This window comes from Egretta garzetta, unplaced genomic scaffold (genome assembly GCF_000687185.1).
Source record: "Egretta garzetta isolate BGI_Z169 unplaced genomic scaffold, ASM68718v1 scaffold775, whole genome shotgun sequence".
Taxonomy (NCBI): domain Eukaryota; kingdom Metazoa; phylum Chordata; class Aves; order Pelecaniformes; family Ardeidae; genus Egretta; species Egretta garzetta.
Window position 1 is genome coordinate 463,158 of NW_009259754.1, and position 20,051 is coordinate 483,208.

Sequence of the window (20,051 nt, forward strand, 5' to 3'; positions counted from 1 at the left end):
CTTCTGGAGCTCTTTGAGAGGCTTAAGACTTTTTTATTTTTCTGACAGGGTTACAAAATGGATGACCTGTTAACATCCTACGTACGCCTGCTAATGAATGCTGTAAACAAGCAAAAGAACCTCCCAGCATGAGAGCAGAAATAGAACCTACGGTCTATAACTGTGCCAAACTACCTTTAATTTCATCTCCCAGAAGAAATGCCATTTAAAAAATATTAATCTTGATGATCAGTCTTCTGATCACACACTGAATGAACTGTGTGGCTGAAACATTACCACAAGAGAAGCTCAAGTGAGCATGTGCTTTCAAGTATCTGTAACACTTGTCTGTCTGAGATGTAGTAGAAGAATTCCATTCAGATTTTGGATTTAGAGAAAGTTTAGCTGGATTTTAATGGGAGCAGGGAGGCAGAAGAACCCTAATATGAGAACCTCTTCTGACACTCTAAAGCTCCTCTATTCTTAAAGAGAGACACACATTTCCTTTTGGAAAGAAAATGTCCCCTTCTTGTATATGCTCTTACCAAATGGATAAACTCCTTGAGTCTTGACAAACAAATGTAATGTTATTTTTTAACTCCTATTGGAAATTCTAAGAGTGGAGAAATGCCTTGTATTAGTAGGATAACTGGACACCTTGAAAGGTAAAATGCTGGCTTTCATCCTTTATCACTAGGTTATGTGCTGCAAGTTACAGTAGACTATGACAGCCAGCTACTGTCAGAATATAACTGTCATTCCTGTGTCCTACTAAATTAGCAGGCTGTCTGCTGGTTTACCATTGCCTTGGTTAATTTGAATAGTTTTCTTTCTTCCACACTTTATAATGCACTTGGAAACTAACAACTGCTTTCTATTCTGCAGTTTCTAGTAAACATAAACAGACTCTGAAATGAGCATTACTTTTACTCAGTTGCTCCTATTTCAAGTTATAGATGTGCTATCCAGTGCAAATCAGAATCAAAGAACACAGTCTAGCAGACATCTGTTGAAAAGAGACTTTTCTGCTCTATAAAAATGTTCTCAGCTTGGAGTTATGCAGACATTCGTTCATGAGACAAGAATAACAGCTTTCATTTCTCCTGATCCTTTCTATTTCCTGTTTAGCAGGCACTTTGAGTGGTAAAATTTGATTCAGCACTTGTTCATCTCTCAGACCTTTGTAAACACACAACTTTGGTCCTGTAGGAACCAGAGTGTGCTCAGTGTGTAAAGCATGCATGCACTGTGGTGGCAGCAAGCCTAGATGCTTACCCCATCAGAGAACAAGTACACTTTCCTCAATGACAAGCCCTCCCTTGCTCCCAGTGAAACATGGACACGTCTTAAAGCATTTACACCAAGTTCCTTGAGACACGATCTGGCAGTGCTGGAAAAGCAGCTCTGCTAGATCTCTCAAATTTGCCAATGTATGCACAATGGTTCTCTTGTTCCCTCAGATGTATGTGTGTGAAATCCAAACACTAATGGGAGTTCTGTACATGGGTGGCAGGGAAGAGCCCCACTCTCTTTGTGCATCTAAATGAGTGCCACACTTGTCAGAATAGTTGATCCTTTTGCATGACTTTTAGGTTTTTTGTCATCCTATGTCTGATCTAACTGGCTGTAAATGAGAACCATCCAATATTTCACCTGTACAAAAAGAAATTTTGCCGCCAAACTGTATTGTCTCCAGTTTTTAAATAAACACTGCAGAAAAACAACCAGAATGTCTTTTTTAACAAGAAAACTGAATATTCACTGTAGATCCATGTAACCTAAACCTACCAAACATCCACTACAGCCTGTAAATGATCAGAGCATCCCATCTACTCATCATATACACAACACAATTTGTACAGCACAGCCTCTAAAAGGAGGATACCCCTTTCTGCACATCCTCGTCAACCAACACATCACCACAGAAGCAGCACAGATCCAAAACACGAATTCATCACGACAGTGCATCAGATTTTGGGCAATCCCCAGAGTTCCTCAGAGTGCATAATACTCTCTGGCTCAGCACTGCAAATGTTTGGGTTTTTTTTTTTTTTACTGTACAATATACAACTCTTTTACATTTATTTTTTGTGTGAATATTTAAAATGTATTAGTTAACTTTATTACAGGAACATAAAAAGGTACAGTATTACAACATTTCAATCCACAATCATATGTTTTGGTTAGACAACAATGTGTGATAAAATGAGAGCTCTACATGGTGCAGAACCTACACTGCTCATCAAGGCCTGACCCAAGGCAAGTAGCTGCTAATTCTTACTCAGTTTATACCATCCTCAGCACTTAACAGTGCTTTACAGACTAGTACAACCACATTTATTACATGTTTGCCTGCAATCTATTCCTTTACCATCCAAGAACTTTTTAAAAAAGCATCAGTCACATCATCTAATACAAAACACGCAACATCTAGAAACTCTCTGTAATTCTGTACAGAGAGTACAATATTTGAACAATATTTGCCTACATTGCACAGACTGCTATAAAAATAAAGATCAGGATGCAAACCCTAGAGAGCAGATTAAGTTGCCATAAAGATTGCAAGTGATTAACATACCCTTTGAATACAAACAAGCTTCACATACTGTGGTTTCTAAAAGCAAAACCATTTTCAAGTGTACTCAGTGAATATTAGTGATTTTAATTCAGTATGTATAAATATGAGTGTAAACTATAAATGTAATGAGACAACAGCTTTTAGTAAGTGTAGACTTCTGAGCCAAGTTCAACCTTGATATAAATCTATACTCTCCAGTGGTGTGATACCTAGGACAAATTTGGCCAGCATGTCTATTTACAGCAATGGAAAAATACATGCAGCTTATTTCTGACTGAGATCTTGACTTTATTTAAAAAAAAAAAAAAAACCCAAACCCCAGCCTGTCAGCCTATCAACACACTAAGGAGAATTCGTAAGTCTGCATTATGTTCTATTTAGTTTTTAAGAAGTGGACTCAAAGAAGTAGAGGAAGATTAATTTATTTAAACTATAGCTATTTCTCCTATTCCTTCAATTCCACTGTCCCACAAAAGGTATGTCAGTAATATTCACCACTGTAACTCTGCACGTTGCAGATTATGGGCAGCAGGAGTATAAGAAAAACAATTGTGAAAAATTAGTAATTTAAGAGATACTGAGAGAACATCACCCTCTGCTAATACAGAAATCAGGGATTATGATGATTTTTCCCCTCCCTAATTTTGGGAAATACTCTGAAGATAAGAACATAATCAAAATCCTAGATAACTGAAAAGCTTATCAAAGAGAATGAATCAACTGTCCTTTGAACACTGAAGCTTACTACGTCTACTGAATTTCTAATGTGAGACCAAGTGAGAGCACACACTAAATCTCTATGTGCATTACAAAAGTAATTCCATTCACCTCTACCTACAAGCATTTTCCATTGCTGAATTTGAGAGTGGCCACTGAAAGAACATTACCTATTGCCTGCTAGTTACATAGCCTTTCCATATTCACCAGTAGCTATGCGGCTGTGTGTTCCTCTACCATCTTCCCTGGAGGCTGAAGATACAGAGCTGCTCAGATTTAGCATTAGACATGGCCTGTGACTAAGATTATAGGAACTGACCTGAATGCTTATGCTGAGAAGAATCTGCATAACATACTGAACTGCACCTAGATCAGTAGTTCTTGTGTTTTATGCTGTGAAAAAAAAAAGCCAAATAGGCTTACAAAACTGGTCTTTGCGGTGGCCACATACTACTGCACCAAAAGACATGCTGCTTTTTGTGCCCTTAACTAAAAGGCTAGTGAGGTAACAGTAACTAGCCACATGTTCTCCTAAAGCAGTGACAAAACCAGCTACTACTATTATAATCTACAGTGCATATTGGTCAGAAGAGGACAGAAGAGTTCTACTGTTAAAATTAGGCCTATCCCCTCATCAGTGTTATTAGTGGATGCAGTATACCCCAGCTAAACGTTTATGGTAACTTATAGCAACAAAAAGCAAAACAGCTGAAGGAAATTCAATTAGCAAAGCCAGTAAGTATCTAAGAGATGGTCTTGCATGTGGGATTCTTATCTGCACACAGTTAACCAGGACTGCTGCTGTGACACCACTGGTGCAGTTTCACGGGTAGTAGCTACAGCAAGCATGTTAACAGCTATCAATGCTTTAGCTGTTATCCCATTTAGAACTATTCTGAGCAGAGTGTGATGGCAGCAAGGACAATTTTAAGGTAGATTATTGCCCCAGTCCAGTAGCTGCTCACACATACAAGAAGTGAGGAAGCTTTAACTTCTTGGTAGCTAATTCACCTGGGGCTGCAGTGTGGTGTCTAGGCCCAACTGCTGTGTTCATTTGACCTACTAAACTAGCCACTTTTTGGATGACTTAAATCATGCAAGGGACAGCTGTCCTCCAGTGATTTTCATCCTGTCCACCTTGCAAAAGGGTAGGCATAGTCACCAACTATTCAGAGAAAGTGATTTTCACACTGCTGAGCTTAGTTCAGCACATGAAACTATGGGGGAAACCTCCAGAGGTCTCAGAAGCTCACCGTGATTATGCAACATACAGGTGGACTCAGGAAGAGCACTGCTGATGGCTCACCCCTGAAGAAATACTGAGAATGTTCAAAACCAGTAAATTTCTCAGCACCTTGGGTTGTACTAGCAGAGACAGTAGGACCAGTGAAACTTCACCAGTGGTAGCCAAAAACATAGAGCAGAACTATACACTTAAGATGTACAGATTCATGTCTGAGGTCCTCTCTTGAAATAAACTCAGGTCTTAAGAAGAAATGTGATAGGAAAGTCTTATTTGGATCAAAATTTTAAGAAAAGTACTTCCTGTTTTTTTTTCTGCATAAAACCATGTCTGCTACAAACTAAATATTAGAAATCCCTTCATGTAATTGGGCTTTCTGAAGCGTGACCAAGAAGCATATACTCATCTTTCAAATAAAGCAAGAAGGGTGGGGAAACTGAAGTGCTTAAAGTGGTCCCATATTACAAATTTGATTTCATCATGCAAAAGAATAACGAAGGGTCCAGCCACATTGCCTCAAGAAATGTCAGCTATGCCAGTGGACAGGACGTGCTTTGCACTGACCACTAGAAGCTCTAGTATCCATGTAGTAGTAGAGAACAAACTGAGAAAATTAAAGTGTCAGTTTCTAACAAAATCTTTTGTTTCCCATAGCCACCTCCTCCTTAAGGAAAGCCCAACTATTCTGAAGAGGCTGACATGGCCTTGACAATTGAAATCGCCTTAGTACTGAACAGAGAAGCAGTAAAACAAACTTCTTCAGTTGTCTTAACATTGGACCTAAGCCAGACAAGCAGGCAGTGCAGATGCTGTAACTATTGGCTCCTGGGTTTTCCCAGTAAACCTGCAAACCAGAAGGACTGTACAACATCCATATATGCTCAGTAGGAATCTGGAGAAAGACCAGAACATTTTGCATGTAGCAAAGAGTGACAGCTTTCAGAATATTTGCCTATATATTAAAAAAAAAAAAAAAAAAATGTTTTCACCCAGGAGAAATTTTTATACTTCAGCTGAAAAAGAGCAAATCACACATTTCTTCCATCCTTACACTCAACCACTGTTTCCTAATTCCTTAGACTATAGAGGAATGGAGAGAGAACTGCAGTTCAACTGAGAAAGGAAAGACTCTGTACAATTCCACAAAAGCAGAAGAAGTTGTTATTAGCAAATTAATAACCAGCCCATAAACTGTCAAGCAGGAATCATATTCCTCTTTCTGCCAGTGTTAATAGGCAGTTGCTTGAGAAAAGGGATAGTCAAGATGCAAGCTACATTACCAGAAGCAGGGGAAGGTACTACTTATCTTTGGTTTCACTTATTCTTAGTAATTGCCTCTGTAATCAACAGCTGCTGTGAGCAGCAGCTTATTACTGTAAGAGTGCAGTCAGCAGACTGACAGACCTGTTTAAGCAGAGTTTAAATCCAGAGCTTTGGGATGCGCCTTCTTGGATGCCAGCTCTGACAACTTCTTCAGGCGTTTCTTCAGCTCTAGAGGGAATTTCTCATAGCACTTCTTGCATACAGGCTTCATGTCAAACTCCACAAACTTATTCCTTTAACACAGAGAACAGCAGGCTGTTAAAATGGTTTTTGCAAACTATATGCTTCACTAAATCAAGTCTCTGTGCATCTACGTAAATGCTGTTGTCTGTGTTGTACTGCATGTATAAAACAACTCACTTTCTTGTCTGGTCTTGTAAGTACAGAGATTGGGTTCTTATCAGGGAACTAGGGTCTTTAGCATTGTTAGTTAAATAAGGAGCAAGATTTTGCTATATATTTGTATGTAACAGTCTAGAATAATAATGTTATCATAGAATGGAAATGTCACTTCAAAGGTCCTCTTTGTGATGAATTAGAGCTCCTTCATATACAAGGCCAGTGGGGCCAACCCAGCATAGCAGGGTAAGGTTTTGAACCTAAGAAAGGAAAAATGTAGGATTGCTTTGTTTTCTGTCCCTCTTCTACATATTTGAAGTAACTAGCATAGTATTTTCTTTCAAAATAATCTACACAATTGCAAATACTGTCATTGAGAGGAGCATCCAGACTAAGGAGACATGAAGGCTGCAGGTATTTCAGGACAGGCAGTTACTTGAAGTTTAGCGCCTTCCCTCTGTACTGCTGAACAAGATCTCCTCTTACCCAACCTTCTTACAGAATAGATTAACGAAGGAAAAGAAATAAGAGAGGATGCTGAGTCCCAACTCCCTTTTAGTTCTGAAATCAGTGGAATTATAAGCACCTGCTCCCACAAAGAAAAGGTGTATTGCCCCTTAGAGAGGTACTGGCTCATGGCTCCCCCAAGCTGATATCTCACACCATCCAAAATATAAACACTGACTTACTTCAGTGTAAGCTTGATGTTGCAGGTGGAGCAGGAGAAGCAATTCACACACCAGGCCTTGTTAAGAGCTGATACCACTGCAATAGCAAAAGCACAAAATAAGAGGAAACTGACAGATTATTTGAATTTGGATTTGTATCCAAATTCAAATGAGGCCAGATGTGAAAATAAACACTGGTGCCTTGCAACACTGGGACTGCAACAGCTGCACTAACAAATGGAACAAGGATAGCAACCCAAAACAAGGAGAGAACAAATCTTACCATCTCCCTCTATCACGTGGCTGCAGTTGTAGCAGACATCTCCAAAGAGCTGCACAGCAAAAGAAATAATAACAGGAACTCATGTTACTGACTACTCATGCTCCCCAAATTACACAGCTGGTGTGAACATTAAATCCTAACAATCAAAGAATTCCCAGACATTGCAAGTAGCCCCCAAATATAGCAATTTAAATCTTCTGAATAACTTCTCATACACTTGCCAAATAGTCTATGTTCCTTTGGATCTCATACCACTAAATAATACAAAACCTTTTTGTTGATGCCTTACACTCTACCACTGTTATGTGATCTTAAAGTTCTGTACATGTGGCAATTTGGAGAAAAGAGGATCAGTAGAGTATGATGCTTACTGTAGACAAACATCTCATGATGCTTAACTATAGCTTAACTATAAACATCAAAATAAAACCTAGAGCTACTTTCAAAACAGTAACACTTACCTCTTACGAAAGAGACTAATTTATCTGACAGAAGAAAATACCAAGCTCATGGCTATTCATAGTCATACTGAAAAAAAAGGTTTTGATTTGCTTTTGAAACATACTTTTCTTATGCTTTAGAAAGCACAACACTTATCTTAGGCCCACGGAAGCAAGTAATTATTAAAGAAGTCCACGCAAATAGTTTTGGAGTAGAAATACAGGTATTTTAATCGCAAGCCATGGTCAATGTTTTTTTCTGTCAATGGCACAATGAAGAATCAATATCCCCAAGACATTTCTATTCTGTTCTCAGCATCACTTTTCACATCTACGAAGAAAAACTATTTTTTCTGTTAAATCTCACTAATTTCTTAATATTGCATTGCCTCTACAAATTCAGATAATGCAAAATCTGCATAGCTTTGCATATGTAAAATACAAAAAAGCATTTGCTAGTCATTGCTGGCAGAATTTACCTGGTTATAGTGAGTTTCACAATAAGCCAGTCCTTTTTTCTCATAGTGTCGGTGCCCCAAGAATGGCTTTTCACATTTGGCACAAACAAAATGCTGTAAAAGAAAAAAAGACATTCAGTGGCAAGCAAAGTGACTTTTCCATCACCAGGGAAAAACTTGCATGGCTATAAATCACAGCTCAGTATGAGACACTTAATCATAGAATCACAGAACAGTTTGGTTGGAAAGGACCTTTAAGATCATCCAGGTCCAACCCCCCCTGCCATGGGTAGGCACACCTTCCCCTAGACCAGGTTGCTCAAAGCCCCATCCAGCCTGGCCTTTAACACTTCCAGGGATGGGGTATCCACAGCTTCTCTGGGCAACCTGTGCCAGTGCCTCACCAGCCTCACAGTGAAGAATTTCTTAAGTCTAATCTAAATCTACCCTCTTTCAGTTTAAAACTGTTACCCCTCAATGCTCTAATGAAACGCAGACAAGAAAATCTTTATGGAAGTAAAAGAAAAGAGGAAATATTTAGTCTATTACAGTAATTAACAATTGTATTAAAGATAGGTAGACCTGCTGAAAGGGCAATCATCTTGTATCTATACTGACAGACTTGCAGACTATTATCTTGCTTGTTTCAGAGAAGAGAAACAGGAACATAAAACATGGTTGGTATGAATGCACTTCAAATGAGCAGCAGCAGCAGCAACTCTCTCAGTTGAAGCCCTAGGAGGCTTAAATCACTAAAGCCATAAATCATGGAAAAACTTCAGAGCAAGCTGTGACGACTCATCTGAAAGTTATAGAAGAAATGAGCTGAAAAGGCTTGAAAAGCAAAAATTGCACTGGCTCTGCCTACATTACAAATTCTAACGCTGTTACAAACCTGTTAACTAGGGTTGGAGAGGATATACCTAAATACATCATAGTAAATATGTACATTTATTAGTAAGTAAATACTGTTCAGTGAACTATATTCTGCGAGAATCTTTACAATGCAAGTCAGGCATTTTAAAATTAAGGTTACTACTGTTGTGAAAACATAGCTTTCTTAGGCAGCCCTGATGACCCTGCTGTACTCATTCACTCACATAAGGTGAAGACAATCTGAAACACAAGCAATTGTTTTTTTGTCTGGATTCATATATTACAAAACACATAAATGTCTACAGCTTCCAACTAGCACAAGTCCTCTTCCAAAATGGCTCCTGAAGGAAGTGTTGGATTCAGAGGCCTCACCTCAACATGCCACTGCTTTCCCAGAGCATTGACAACTCGTCCCTCAATGGGCCTGCGGCAGGCTCCACAGATGGGGATACCCATCTTGTCGTGGCAGGGTAGGCAATACAGTTCTCCCTTCAGTTCCCGGGCCTCAGCAGTTAGCTCCTTCCTGAAAACGCAAACATGTCCCTGAAGTAAGAACACCAAGTGAAGCTCTTTAATGCCAAAGATGAAGTTTTGGGAGACTAAACTTGAAAGCTAACATACTTTGGCAACATTCATGCTACAAATGCAAAGCCATTAAACTAAGCTGATGACAAACAGTTACTGTCAACTCATCTTTCCAAAATTGCCTTCTCAGTTTGCCAGATGAGAGCGTACGTGGAATATCATGTCTTTGGCTAGATACTCTAGTAGAAACATGAGGTACACTTACATGAAACAATGCAGCATCCATATGAAGACTCAAGCCATCTTTGAATGAGATACCTCAGGTACAAGGACCATCCTAGTAGTGCTCCGCACCGAGACATTTATTTTATTCTTCAGCACTGTTACAAATTCTAGGGCAGTACTGAGATCCAATTATAATGCCTTCATGGGAAGTAATTCAGGTCAGACAGATATCAGCATGATAATGGACTGTGCCAGAAGACTGACACAGCTCACCAAGTCATCTTTTTTTTCCTATCCAGAAATACAAAGTGAAACTATTTTGAATAGCCTGGCAACAGCTATCTTTGGACAATACTATTACTGTACTCTGCACATGGCCTTTCAGGTAAGTTTATACCAAGCAACTACTTTCATTTTCAGTATAAAATAGCGTCCTTCAAGTTTAGGATAAAAGACCATTGAATGGCAAAATAAAACTGAAGTTCCTGTAGGCTTCCCAAACTTCTTTCAATTTCTCCTCACACAATTTCTGCTTGTTCAACAATGTGGAGGTAGCAAAGTTTAGGCCTTGGAAAGAACTGCACTGCTGACTGTACTGTTTGTCCCTCTCCTTTTTTATCAGAGTTTAGAATACGAGAACATACCCACAGTGGGTGCAGTTGAAGTGATCCGGATGGTAGGAATCATTCCTAAACATCAGAGGTTGCTCATCAATTATCAAGTGGCACTTCTGACAGATGTACTTGCCCAGTCCTTTAGCTTTTTCACGGTTATGGCATGGCCTGCACAGATGCCTGGTTGAACAAAGTAAAGAAAATAAAATACTAAGAAATTCTTTCTCCTAAAACAACGTACAGTGCATGCTGTAGGATGTACTTCATGTAACAGAAAAAGCATCTTCCAAGGTCAGACTAGACATAATTTAGTTTAGTATCTTGTCTTTCACACCATTGCACAGAAAAGAATATGTAGATAGAGCAGTCACAGCGTCGTATTTCCTTAATATACTCCTCCAACATTCACTGATTTATATCCCATCAGGGATATCATCCTGTCATTCTTCTAGGTATCCTTTCCAATTCTTCTAGATCCTTTTTGAGAGGTGGGCAAGGAAATGTGGCAACACCCTCTCTCTATTACTAACTATGGGATCCAGCCATAACAGAGGCATTACGGGACTGGGAAGGAGTCAAGGAGAAAGAATAAAAAAGTATTAATCCAAAGCACATTGCTCAAATGCCTTTACCATGGCTGGATTCCTTAGTCTTCAATAGCTAGGAAAAACAAGAGACCATTGAATACTACTCTTCTGTCTACAAATTCCTTTTAGTCCTAAGTTAAAGAAAATAAAGAAATACGCAATTTTGCAATTTTATGTGGTAAATGTAACTGTGTTCCTATCACATATTCTAGAACATATTACAAGTACAGTCCTGAACAGGTAGATAAGTCAAATTTCTGGTAGAAAAGCCTGGGCAAAGGCATAAAAACTTCTGTGAAGGCTGATGGAATCCACCAGTTTTATCCCAATATTTAGGAGCTCTGAGGAGAAGCTGTTCAAGTTACTTGCCTATTACCTACCCCTCTAGCTGCAATGCTGCAGGCTGGGAAGAATTCATGATAAAACAAAAATTACAGAGGAATTACTTCTGTGGGTTTCTTTGTCACAGAACAGACAGGCCTGCTTAATTCCTTTCACTGTATCACTATGTGAAACACCACTGAGATTTACAGGTCATTCTCAAAAGACACCAGACAAAAGGAAAAGTTCAAATGGAAAGGGTAGATTTATGGCTGAAGTAGTGGGTTCTTTGCAGGGCCCCTTCTAAAACTCTGCTGTGATGAATCACTTACCCTTAGATCTGTAAAATGGGGGCAAGAATACAACACAGATGTTGTTGTGAGACCTCAAACATTTATGACCCTCAGCTGGCAGGCGCCTAAGTGCTAAGTACTAGTATTATTCTCCCCAAATCTGAGTCCTCCTGTCAGCAAGTGTCTCTCTCCAGGGCTGGAACTACTGTCTGCCCAGGCGGAGTCCAGAAAAAGCAGACAGCACCCCATTATAAGGGAACACGCAGCTGTGCTCATCTCAGCATAAAGGCATCAATTTTATTCAGCACTGTCAAATGCAGCATAATTATATGGGCCAGGACATAGGGACCCTGAAGCAAGTGTCCTGAAAGAGACCCCTCTCATTCAGCTGAATAAGATGCCTTCAGCCATTTGGACTGATAAACCATTATCAACCCCTCCCCACTCACAAACCCTCCCTGCCGTCCCATAGACCCTCCTCTATTGCAAGCAAAGGGAAGTGTTGGACAGGCTAAGCTGTTACCATAGCAGCCGCCCCTTTCCCTCTCCCCCTCCTCACTCCCACCATTATGGAATTATCCCATTCTGAAATGTCCTGTTGTGTCTATTAATACCAGACTTCCCCCAAACAATGCTTCTCTCCACCCTCCTAAAATAATCAGGGGACTCCAAGAAGTCTGTGTTCACGGCTGGGAGTTCAGTAACAGCCTTTAGTAAGCACCATGAACACTGGAATATTCATACAGTATATTCATATCTGTAACAGCAGCAGCAACCCCAGTGCCAAGAGCTCAGCTGGGATGAAGACTGCTCTTCAATGCTGGAGTGTCCTCTCCCCTGCACTGTTGTGTGACTGAGCAGATAATGCGCTATCAGAGCTAGAAGGACACTATATAGAGGGGCTCCCCTCTCCACCCTCAGCAACTCTGCCACTCTGTGCTCTTTTTGGATCATCTTGTTGTTTTCACCATTGCTGCTTCTATTTGGTTTGCTGTTATCAGAAGGAGTTCCTTGAGATTTTCCCAAAAAGGACCCTACACTCCACCCATAGGACTGCACTGTAAAGAGGTAAGAGACAAACTTCTGTTAGCAGAATAACGAAGGAGCCTTCCTAACGGCGTTAGTTTTAGCTGGTGTCAGTGAGGTGGAAAGACACATGCACGGAGGCAGATGAATATAATGGAAGTGTTTGAAACTAAGAAAATGCAGCATTTTTTTGAACTTCAAAGAATAATTTCCTCACTCTTCTTTACATCAGTCTTCCAAAACATAAAAGTTTTCAAACTTCTGTACCTAATGTACATCCATTTGTGCCAGGAAAACTGACAGTTATATGGTATGTCCAGTGCTTTCTGACACTGCTTTGGTGCTCACAATAAACAAGTATTTCAGCTGAAGGGTGGGACGCTCAGCAGGGAGTGATTTTCAGGAGAATAATTTCAGCCAGAAGTGGACTATTTCTAATGAAGAGAACTTTCAGTAAAAAGATAGGAGACACTGCTATTTGACAAGACACTATAACCATAATCATAAAACCCCAGAAACCAGCATAATCCCAAATTAGAAACTGCTCTAGATGAGAGCAAGAAACAGGAATTTCTGATAACCATGACAAACCCTAAAACATAGTTCAAATTTATCTGCAGTGGGCATTATAACAAAAGCTCCAAGCTAGCCAGGTAACTAACTTACAATGAGCTAAATATTTCTTCTGCTTATTAATTGTCTCATTAATGATAGAGCAGCTGCTGAAAGAGTAATCAGCTTGTGTCTGTACTGACAGCCTTGTGGATTGTTATCTTGCTTGTTTCTCAGCAGAAAAGAAACAGGGCATAAAATATGGTCAGTGTGCATGCATTTCAAATGAGCAGTGACATCCCCATTACAGCCCAGCCCTGGGAGGCCTGGGATAATGGCTCATTCCAGAATAGTGCTCTGTCTAGCAATATGTAAATCACTAAATATTCGCACAACACCAAGAGTGCAATCCAAGCGGAAATTATTGGACAATGAGCCAGACTCCTAAAGGAGTTTTCTGTCTGTGGAGTCAAAGCCTCTTGTACCATATAGCTGAGCACAAACTACACATTTTAGGGCATTTGGGAAGTCTTCTGATTTGCTCTTAGCATTCATACAGGCTGGTAAAACAAGATTTTTAGGACTTTGAGTGGGTTTTTTTATAAGTGTAACAAACTAAAAAGAAAGATAAAACTAAAAATTAAAAACGTTTATTTTAAATTGATAGGATAAAACCAGGCAAAATAGAAGCAGAACTGTAAATAACAGCAAAGGTCTTTCCACACTGTCTACGGAACACACTGTCAAAGAACTATTCTTTTTGTAAACTCGCAGCATTTTGTTGAAAGCATATCAATTCTAAAAATAAGCTCAACAATTAATTCTAGTGACATGTCAGCTTTTTTCCTAACCTACTCAAGTGCCACACACAATTTTCATGTCAACAAACAGAATTGTAAAAAAAAATAATAAATTAAAAACTTGATTAAAATTCCCTTCTAATTTAAAACCTAAGCAAAACTAGAAAGAGGACCACTTCCCTTTTCTATGATTTCTGACCAGGCAATGAAAAATATCTCCCCTCACCTTGCTCTAAAAAGTAAACTAGGTAACAGCAGCTCTCCTGTGAAGGCACTCAGTTGAAAAGACTGAATCTATTTCAATTTTATTATTAATTCTAAGCCTCTCCCTTCCTGACACAGACATAACTGGCCTTCTGGATAACTCTGACATTCTCCGTTCTACTCTACCCCACAGTATTTTGCAGTGAAAGCATGTGAGGATAGAAATCAACAGCAGACTCAACATTGCCATCAGTAAGGACACAACTCGACTTTTAAGTCTTGGGTATACCAAATTCGGCATTGACACTCAGCTGAATCTGAATCCCGAAGATCCTCCTTAGAAAATCAGCTCAAAAATCAGTTCAACATACCATGCTGCTAAACCCCTAGAATTTACCTTGTAAACAGAGAAAAAGTCTGCTTACTGCTTTGCTTCCTGAATGGATTTAAATCATGATCTTTAAGACAAGAGAAATCCCTGACCATTCCATTAGACGACCCTTGCTTCTGCCTTTTCATCCAGTCTAAGCCAGCATTTACTGTTTTCTCAGTGGCATCACAACCATGTATAGAGTAATGCTTAGCCATCAGATGACCTGATCACTGACAGATGTGTACATAAAGATCACCTGATGACATTTTTCACAGATGAAAAGCATACTTAAACAAAGTGCCCGACACAAAAAAAGACTACATAGCCACAAGATCAGGTGATAGGTACCATTGTAAATTAACAGCCAGTAAAAAGGCATGGTCGCATTGTATTTCTCCTTTGGTATGCAATAGAAAAATACATATTTAAACTAATTCCATCTAGGGAGGACAAGTATTTCAGCATTCAACATTACTATCACACACAAACTTCAAAATCTTGTGTTCAAAAATACTTGCAGGTTTTACTTTGGAAGGGACAAATAAATACTAGAAACAAAAATTGCAGGCTCCTCTGCAAACCCAGGAATTTCACATGGAAAACTGCAACAGGGAATTTTCCTTTTGTACAAGAAAGCAAGATTTCATACCTATTTTTATAGATAAAATGTCTCTTGGAAAAAAGGGCTGTATAGTCTTCCTTGCAGAGGCACTTCTAGTAATTCCAAGATAATAATTTGTTGCTATCTCTAGGACCACAAAGAAGCGTGCAGCCAGCAGTAGGCAGTGAGTACTCATACACTCAAACCTAGAGTCTTTTTTGTGCCGTGAACATGCAGGGTATCTAGGCAATGCATGGAGTAAGAAGGCCTCTCTGTGGCCATAGGAAGAAATTTCAGTTTCTGAATTTCATTCAGTCTCCCTTCTGTTGACCTTTGTCTCTTCAGCTGTGAACTAAACAGAAGTGGTCCAGCATATTAATGTCTAGCTATTGTAGTTTTCTGTCCACCTGAAAGTGACAGCTGTCAAACAAAATATGGTAATTACCTTGGATTTTGTTTACGTTTCCCAATATATTGCTCTGTTCTTAATCCCATTTCAGTCTTGATTGGCCACCAATATTTTTACACATCTGAATAATCAGTTCTGTTGGGAAGCTGAATGCATTGTGTAATGGCTTGGATCAACTGTTTAATGATGCAAGATGTCAGCATATAGCATAGCTTCTGCCCGAGATTAAAAATTTTGTCTAACAATGTCAGCAACCATCTTAACATTTTAATCTCAGTAGAGGAAAACTGACATATTTAAAGATGTACTGAATATTATGGAGAAATGGTCAATCAGTACAAAACGCAGCAGTGAACACAATGGAGGTACTACTGCACATAATGTAACACCTCTGAGGAATTCAAGAAACAGAAACAATGCTTGAAACAGCCTGCCTGCTTTTCCCTACCACCTACACTCACAGATGAGATATGTGTAAAGAAGTCATGGGTACGTGCCCATAAAATCTTACCACTTTTTGTTGATGCTGTTCAGGACCCTGCAGATCACAAAGAGACTGGCAAAGCTAAGCTCAGTTTTACTAAGCTGATACTTGGAAAAGGCCCTGGATAAGCTACAGTGGAGTTCAGGCTTTTGAGGGAGGAAGAGAGAGAGCTATGCTGGGAGAAGAAGAAAGCTGCAGTGAAGGATGACATTTTGACAAGTAACTGAGAGCATGGGCATTACTAGTATTTTCTGAGTCAATTCAGTGCTTTCTGCTGTTCAAATGAGATGCTGCTACCTGTCTGAAAAGTTTCCTCCTGTATTGGAACTAGATGCATTCGCCTTAAATACAGAACTTTAGACTAAAATCATTCTCAAAGCTTTTTTTTGTTTTAACAACAACAATACCCGACCTGTCTTCCACCTCTTCTAGGAACAATTCTAAGCTAGGTCACCTTACAACAGATACTTGTGCTCCGAAAAGCTGACTCATTAGAAGCTCTTCAGTCCTGAATCAGGCTTTCACATTAAACATAGCAAATAATAATTTCTAACTAGATATACAGAACCCACTTCCATTCTTCCATTAACCAGACACATACGCATTTCACTACTCTGTTATTCAACTTATCTCAGCACAGGTTGGAAACAAGCTCATAATCAGCTAGCTAGTTCTTTATAGTGGTTCCTTCAACACGAAGTAATGGTCTGGAAAACCCAGCTGAGCAGGAGGTATTCAGAATTTTAATATAAGGGTTTAAACTCAGACTGACCTGTCGCATTAAATACCACTATCAGCAAACAGAAGACATCACTGATTTACATGTGTGGTTTTTTGGGGTTGGGTTTTGGTTTTTTGTCCCTTCACACAATCCGGTTCTTTTGTAACATACTGTCTCAATTCTTTCAGGTTTTTGGCGTTTTTTTTCTTCAAAACTGTGGTGAAAAATGAATAGCCCAGCAGATCCCTCAAACTTACTCTTCAATTGCTCAAGTCAATCAAATTTCTCTTTGGAAACATCAGAGCAATGTGGCAAAGAGACACACCTCGAGAACATCTTTTTTGCCACTTTCTACTTCCTGGACTTCATCCTGGCTTTTGTCGGCAATGCCTTGGCTCTTTGGCTCTTCATCTGGGACCAAAAGTCAGGCACACCTGCCAACGTTTTCCTGATGCATCTTGCTGTGGCTGACCTGTCCTTTGTGCTAGTACTTCCCACCCGGCTGGTATACCATTTTTCTGGAAATCATTGGCCATTTGGCGAGATCCCATGCAGACTCACTGGCTTCCTTTTTTACCTCAACATGTATGCCAGTATCTACTTCCTCATGTGTATCAGCGTTGACCGTTTCCTAGCCATTGTGCACCCTGTGAAGTCCATCAAGCTCCGCAGGTCCCTTTACGCCCATTTGGCATGTGCCTTTCTATGGGTTATAGTTGGGGTTGCAATGGCACCTCTGCTGCTCAGTGTGCAGACAGTCGAGATGAAAAACACAACCGTCTGCCTGCAGCTCTACAGAGAAAAGGCATCGCGTCATGCCCTTGTGTCCTTAGCAGTGGCATTCACCTTCCCATTTGTTACTACAGTGACTTGCTACTTATTAATCATCCGAAGCCTGAAGAGTGGGAACAGAGTTGAGAAACACCTGAAGGAAAAAGCTATCAAAATGATCGTTATGGTCCTGATGATCTTTCTGATTTGCTTTGTACCTTATCATGTCAATCGCTACATTTATATTCTCCATTACAATGGGACCAAAACTTCCTGTGAAACGCAGCGTATGCTAGCCCTCAGTAACCGCATCACTTCCTGCCTCACAAGTCTAAATGGTGCCTTTGACCCAGTCATGTATTTTTTTGTAGCTGAGAAATTCCGTGAGGCTTTGTGCAATCTGTTTTGTGTTAAAAAGACTGTAATGTTGCCTCAAACATGTGAGGGTAAGACAAATGAAAGCTCACTAAGTGCTAAATCTGAACTGTGAACACGAGTCTTATCACTGCTTCGACTTAAGAACGTTCTATTCCACCAAAATCAGCTGAGAGTGCAAATATGCAGTGAGATAGCCCATCCAGAGTCAAACTCATTCTGAGGAGGGAAGTTCTGTTGTTTTTTTATGGGACTGCAATGAGCAAGAACCCCTCTGACAACAGAGATCACATGTTCTTGTCTTACTGAAACTGCAAACACAAGTACAGTTCTACTGATTTCCAAGATGTGAAACCAAGGCCTGAACACTTAGGAATAGGGAAGGGAGCAAAGAGGCTATCAAATGGACATTAAAAAAACCCTAACCAAACAAAACCCATCTTAATTCCCAAAGCATTCAGTAACGATTCTTCCTCTGCACAATTCATACAGCCTATTTTAAAATTTTTTATTGCGTCAGCAGTACAGACCCACTCCTGAGATAGACCTGCCTGATGAAAGGAGAGCATGCTTGCACATCTTGTTCAAATCTTCAAATTCAAAGCATTTATACATAGTAGACAGAAAATTGGTACTAAATGGTGGCAAGAAAAAAAGACCAAAATGCTGTAATGCACCCAACATAGACTGGAATTGAGACAGGGCTTACAATTTTTTACTTCTTCCCAGCATTCAGAGCTGGAGAAGAGCACAAACTTCGCACTAGCTTTTCTATCTGCCCTCTGCCATTGTCTCAAAGCTGCAGACAGAGGTTGAACAACATTTACTACACTGCCTCTTTTACATAGTTCCCTGCAAAACTTCAGATATCTTGATAACCCTCAAACTAAAGAATGGAAAAGGGCTGTTTAGGAATACAGCATTCATCTTTACTAATTCAGTAATCATAAAAATGTGAACCCAAATGGCAAAAGTGAAGAAAAGTAAGCATATGAAGAAGTGAAGTCTACTTTGTCCAGAAGAGATTCCTATCTTTGAGGTGTTTTACGATTATTTTTTGTGACTTACCTAGCAAAACTATTCCTTCACCACAGGTAAAGTAGGGATATCTTAACTATCCTCACTGATATAAAATGCATCCAGTGGAATATGTCTGGAAATGGCAGGCAGACTAGGGAAGACCAGGTACAATGAGAAGTGGGAAAAGGAACCCAAGAGTTTTCAATAATATTTACTAGAAGACTGCTTCTATTCTATGGAGATAAATATTATAGGAAATCATGTGATGGGTGAATTATATTTTTTATCTACAGATACATACACATGCATATCCCTTTTCTGTGCTTTTGGGAATTAACTCCTTACCATTTTAGATTTGGTCCACAAATTATGAAATTAAAAATACTTTATCTGGCTTGAACTACTTCAATCCTGACTGCTTTTCCAAAACACCCTAGGTGATATCACAACAGCCCATTCTAACAAGCCCAGGTGTCAAAAGAAAATCAGTTATGCCCAACTCCAAAAACTAAGGCACAGAAGCTGTGTGCAGGATGGAAGAGAAGAGGCAGTTGAGAGGACTCCCTGCTGGACAGGGTGCAAGTATATAACCTTTCCTTCCCTTCTTTACCATTTAGTTAGTGAGAATATAAACTCTAGGAAACTACTAGGCTTTGCTCAAGACAGCTGAAAGCCTGAAATTAACCATGAATTGTGCCACTTTCTGCTAACTGCTGGATTGTTTTATTTTCTTACCATGTTATGCTTTTGTACAAGTTCCCTTTTATGTTTTTATTTCTTAATTCTTAATTAAATGCATTAATCAACCTTTAGGACTCATTTTTGTATTTCTGTATATAGAAAGAAAAATTTCCAAAGACCAGGGGAATCACATGCTGAACAGGCTTTGCTGTAATCCTCGTGTTATTCTCTTGGCCTTTTGCTATATCTTGATTTCCTGCTCAGCAGCTGACTTGATAAATAGCCTGCCCAGGATCACATGATCCTTTTTCTCACTTGCTATTCAGCCTTCTCCCTGATATCCCTTTCTTTTCCAGAACCCATCCACTAGCTACTAAAATTTGAGTTTCTGCTTTCTACGTGTTTCATTGGATGAAGAACACTGTTCTTCATTCCATTTCCCATCTCTTAACATGCTATTCCTTAAAACCTCTTCTGTACCTTTTCAAGTTTACCTCTCAGTGTACGACTAACTAGCCACTCTCAACATCTCACTACTATACCAATAACATACTGATAAAGCTTT

General features: G+C 39.5%; 3 protein-coding genes across 8 annotated transcripts in view; 2 read left to right on the forward strand and 1 right to left on the reverse strand.

Annotated features, from left to right (window-relative positions):
• The window catches only part of MYO7B (myosin VIIB), a 49,165-nt gene extending 48,766 nt beyond the window's left edge, over positions 1-399 (forward strand). Inside the window, 1 exon segment of the mRNA XM_035894984.1 lies at positions 49-399. Within this exon segment, the coding sequence (XP_035750877.1) occupies positions 49-132 (84 nt within the window). The 3' untranslated portion in view covers positions 133-399.
• Positions 1-20,051, reverse strand: part of LIMS2 (LIM zinc finger domain containing 2) — a 51,016-nt gene that overhangs the window by 19,214 nt on the left and 11,751 nt on the right. For 3 of the 6 annotated variants that reach the window (XR_004842101.1, XM_035894989.1, XM_035894987.1), the window contains exons 5-10: positions 10,299-10,448; positions 9,277-9,427; positions 8,050-8,142; positions 7,131-7,179; positions 6,869-6,944; positions 5,922-6,073 (exon numbers count right to left, since the gene is read on the reverse strand). Coding sequence is in view for 5 of the 6 variants with exons in the window: in XM_035894989.1 (XP_035750882.1) it covers positions 5,926-6,073; positions 6,869-6,944; positions 7,131-7,179; positions 8,050-8,142; positions 9,277-9,427; positions 10,299-10,448 (667 nt within the window). In the remaining variant the exon portion in view is untranslated. The other 3 variants (XM_035894990.1, XM_035894986.1, XM_035894988.1) reach the window with 2 other exon arrangements.
• Positions 12,400-19,531, forward strand: GPR17 (G protein-coupled receptor 17). Its single transcript, XM_009639499.2, has 2 exons — positions 12,400-12,537; positions 16,828-19,531. Exon 2 carries the CDS (start codon positions 16,866-16,868, stop codon positions 17,898-17,900), a length of 1,035 nt encoding a protein of 344 aa, XP_009637794.1. The 5' UTR covers positions 12,400-12,537; positions 16,828-16,865; the 3' UTR covers positions 17,901-19,531.

Bases quoted from the DNA above. Each gene is read 5' to 3' on its own strand.
- GPR17 (XM_009639499.2), top strand. From the start codon at position 16,866: ATGAATAGCCCAGCAGATCCCTCAAACTTACTCTTCAATTGCTCAAGT.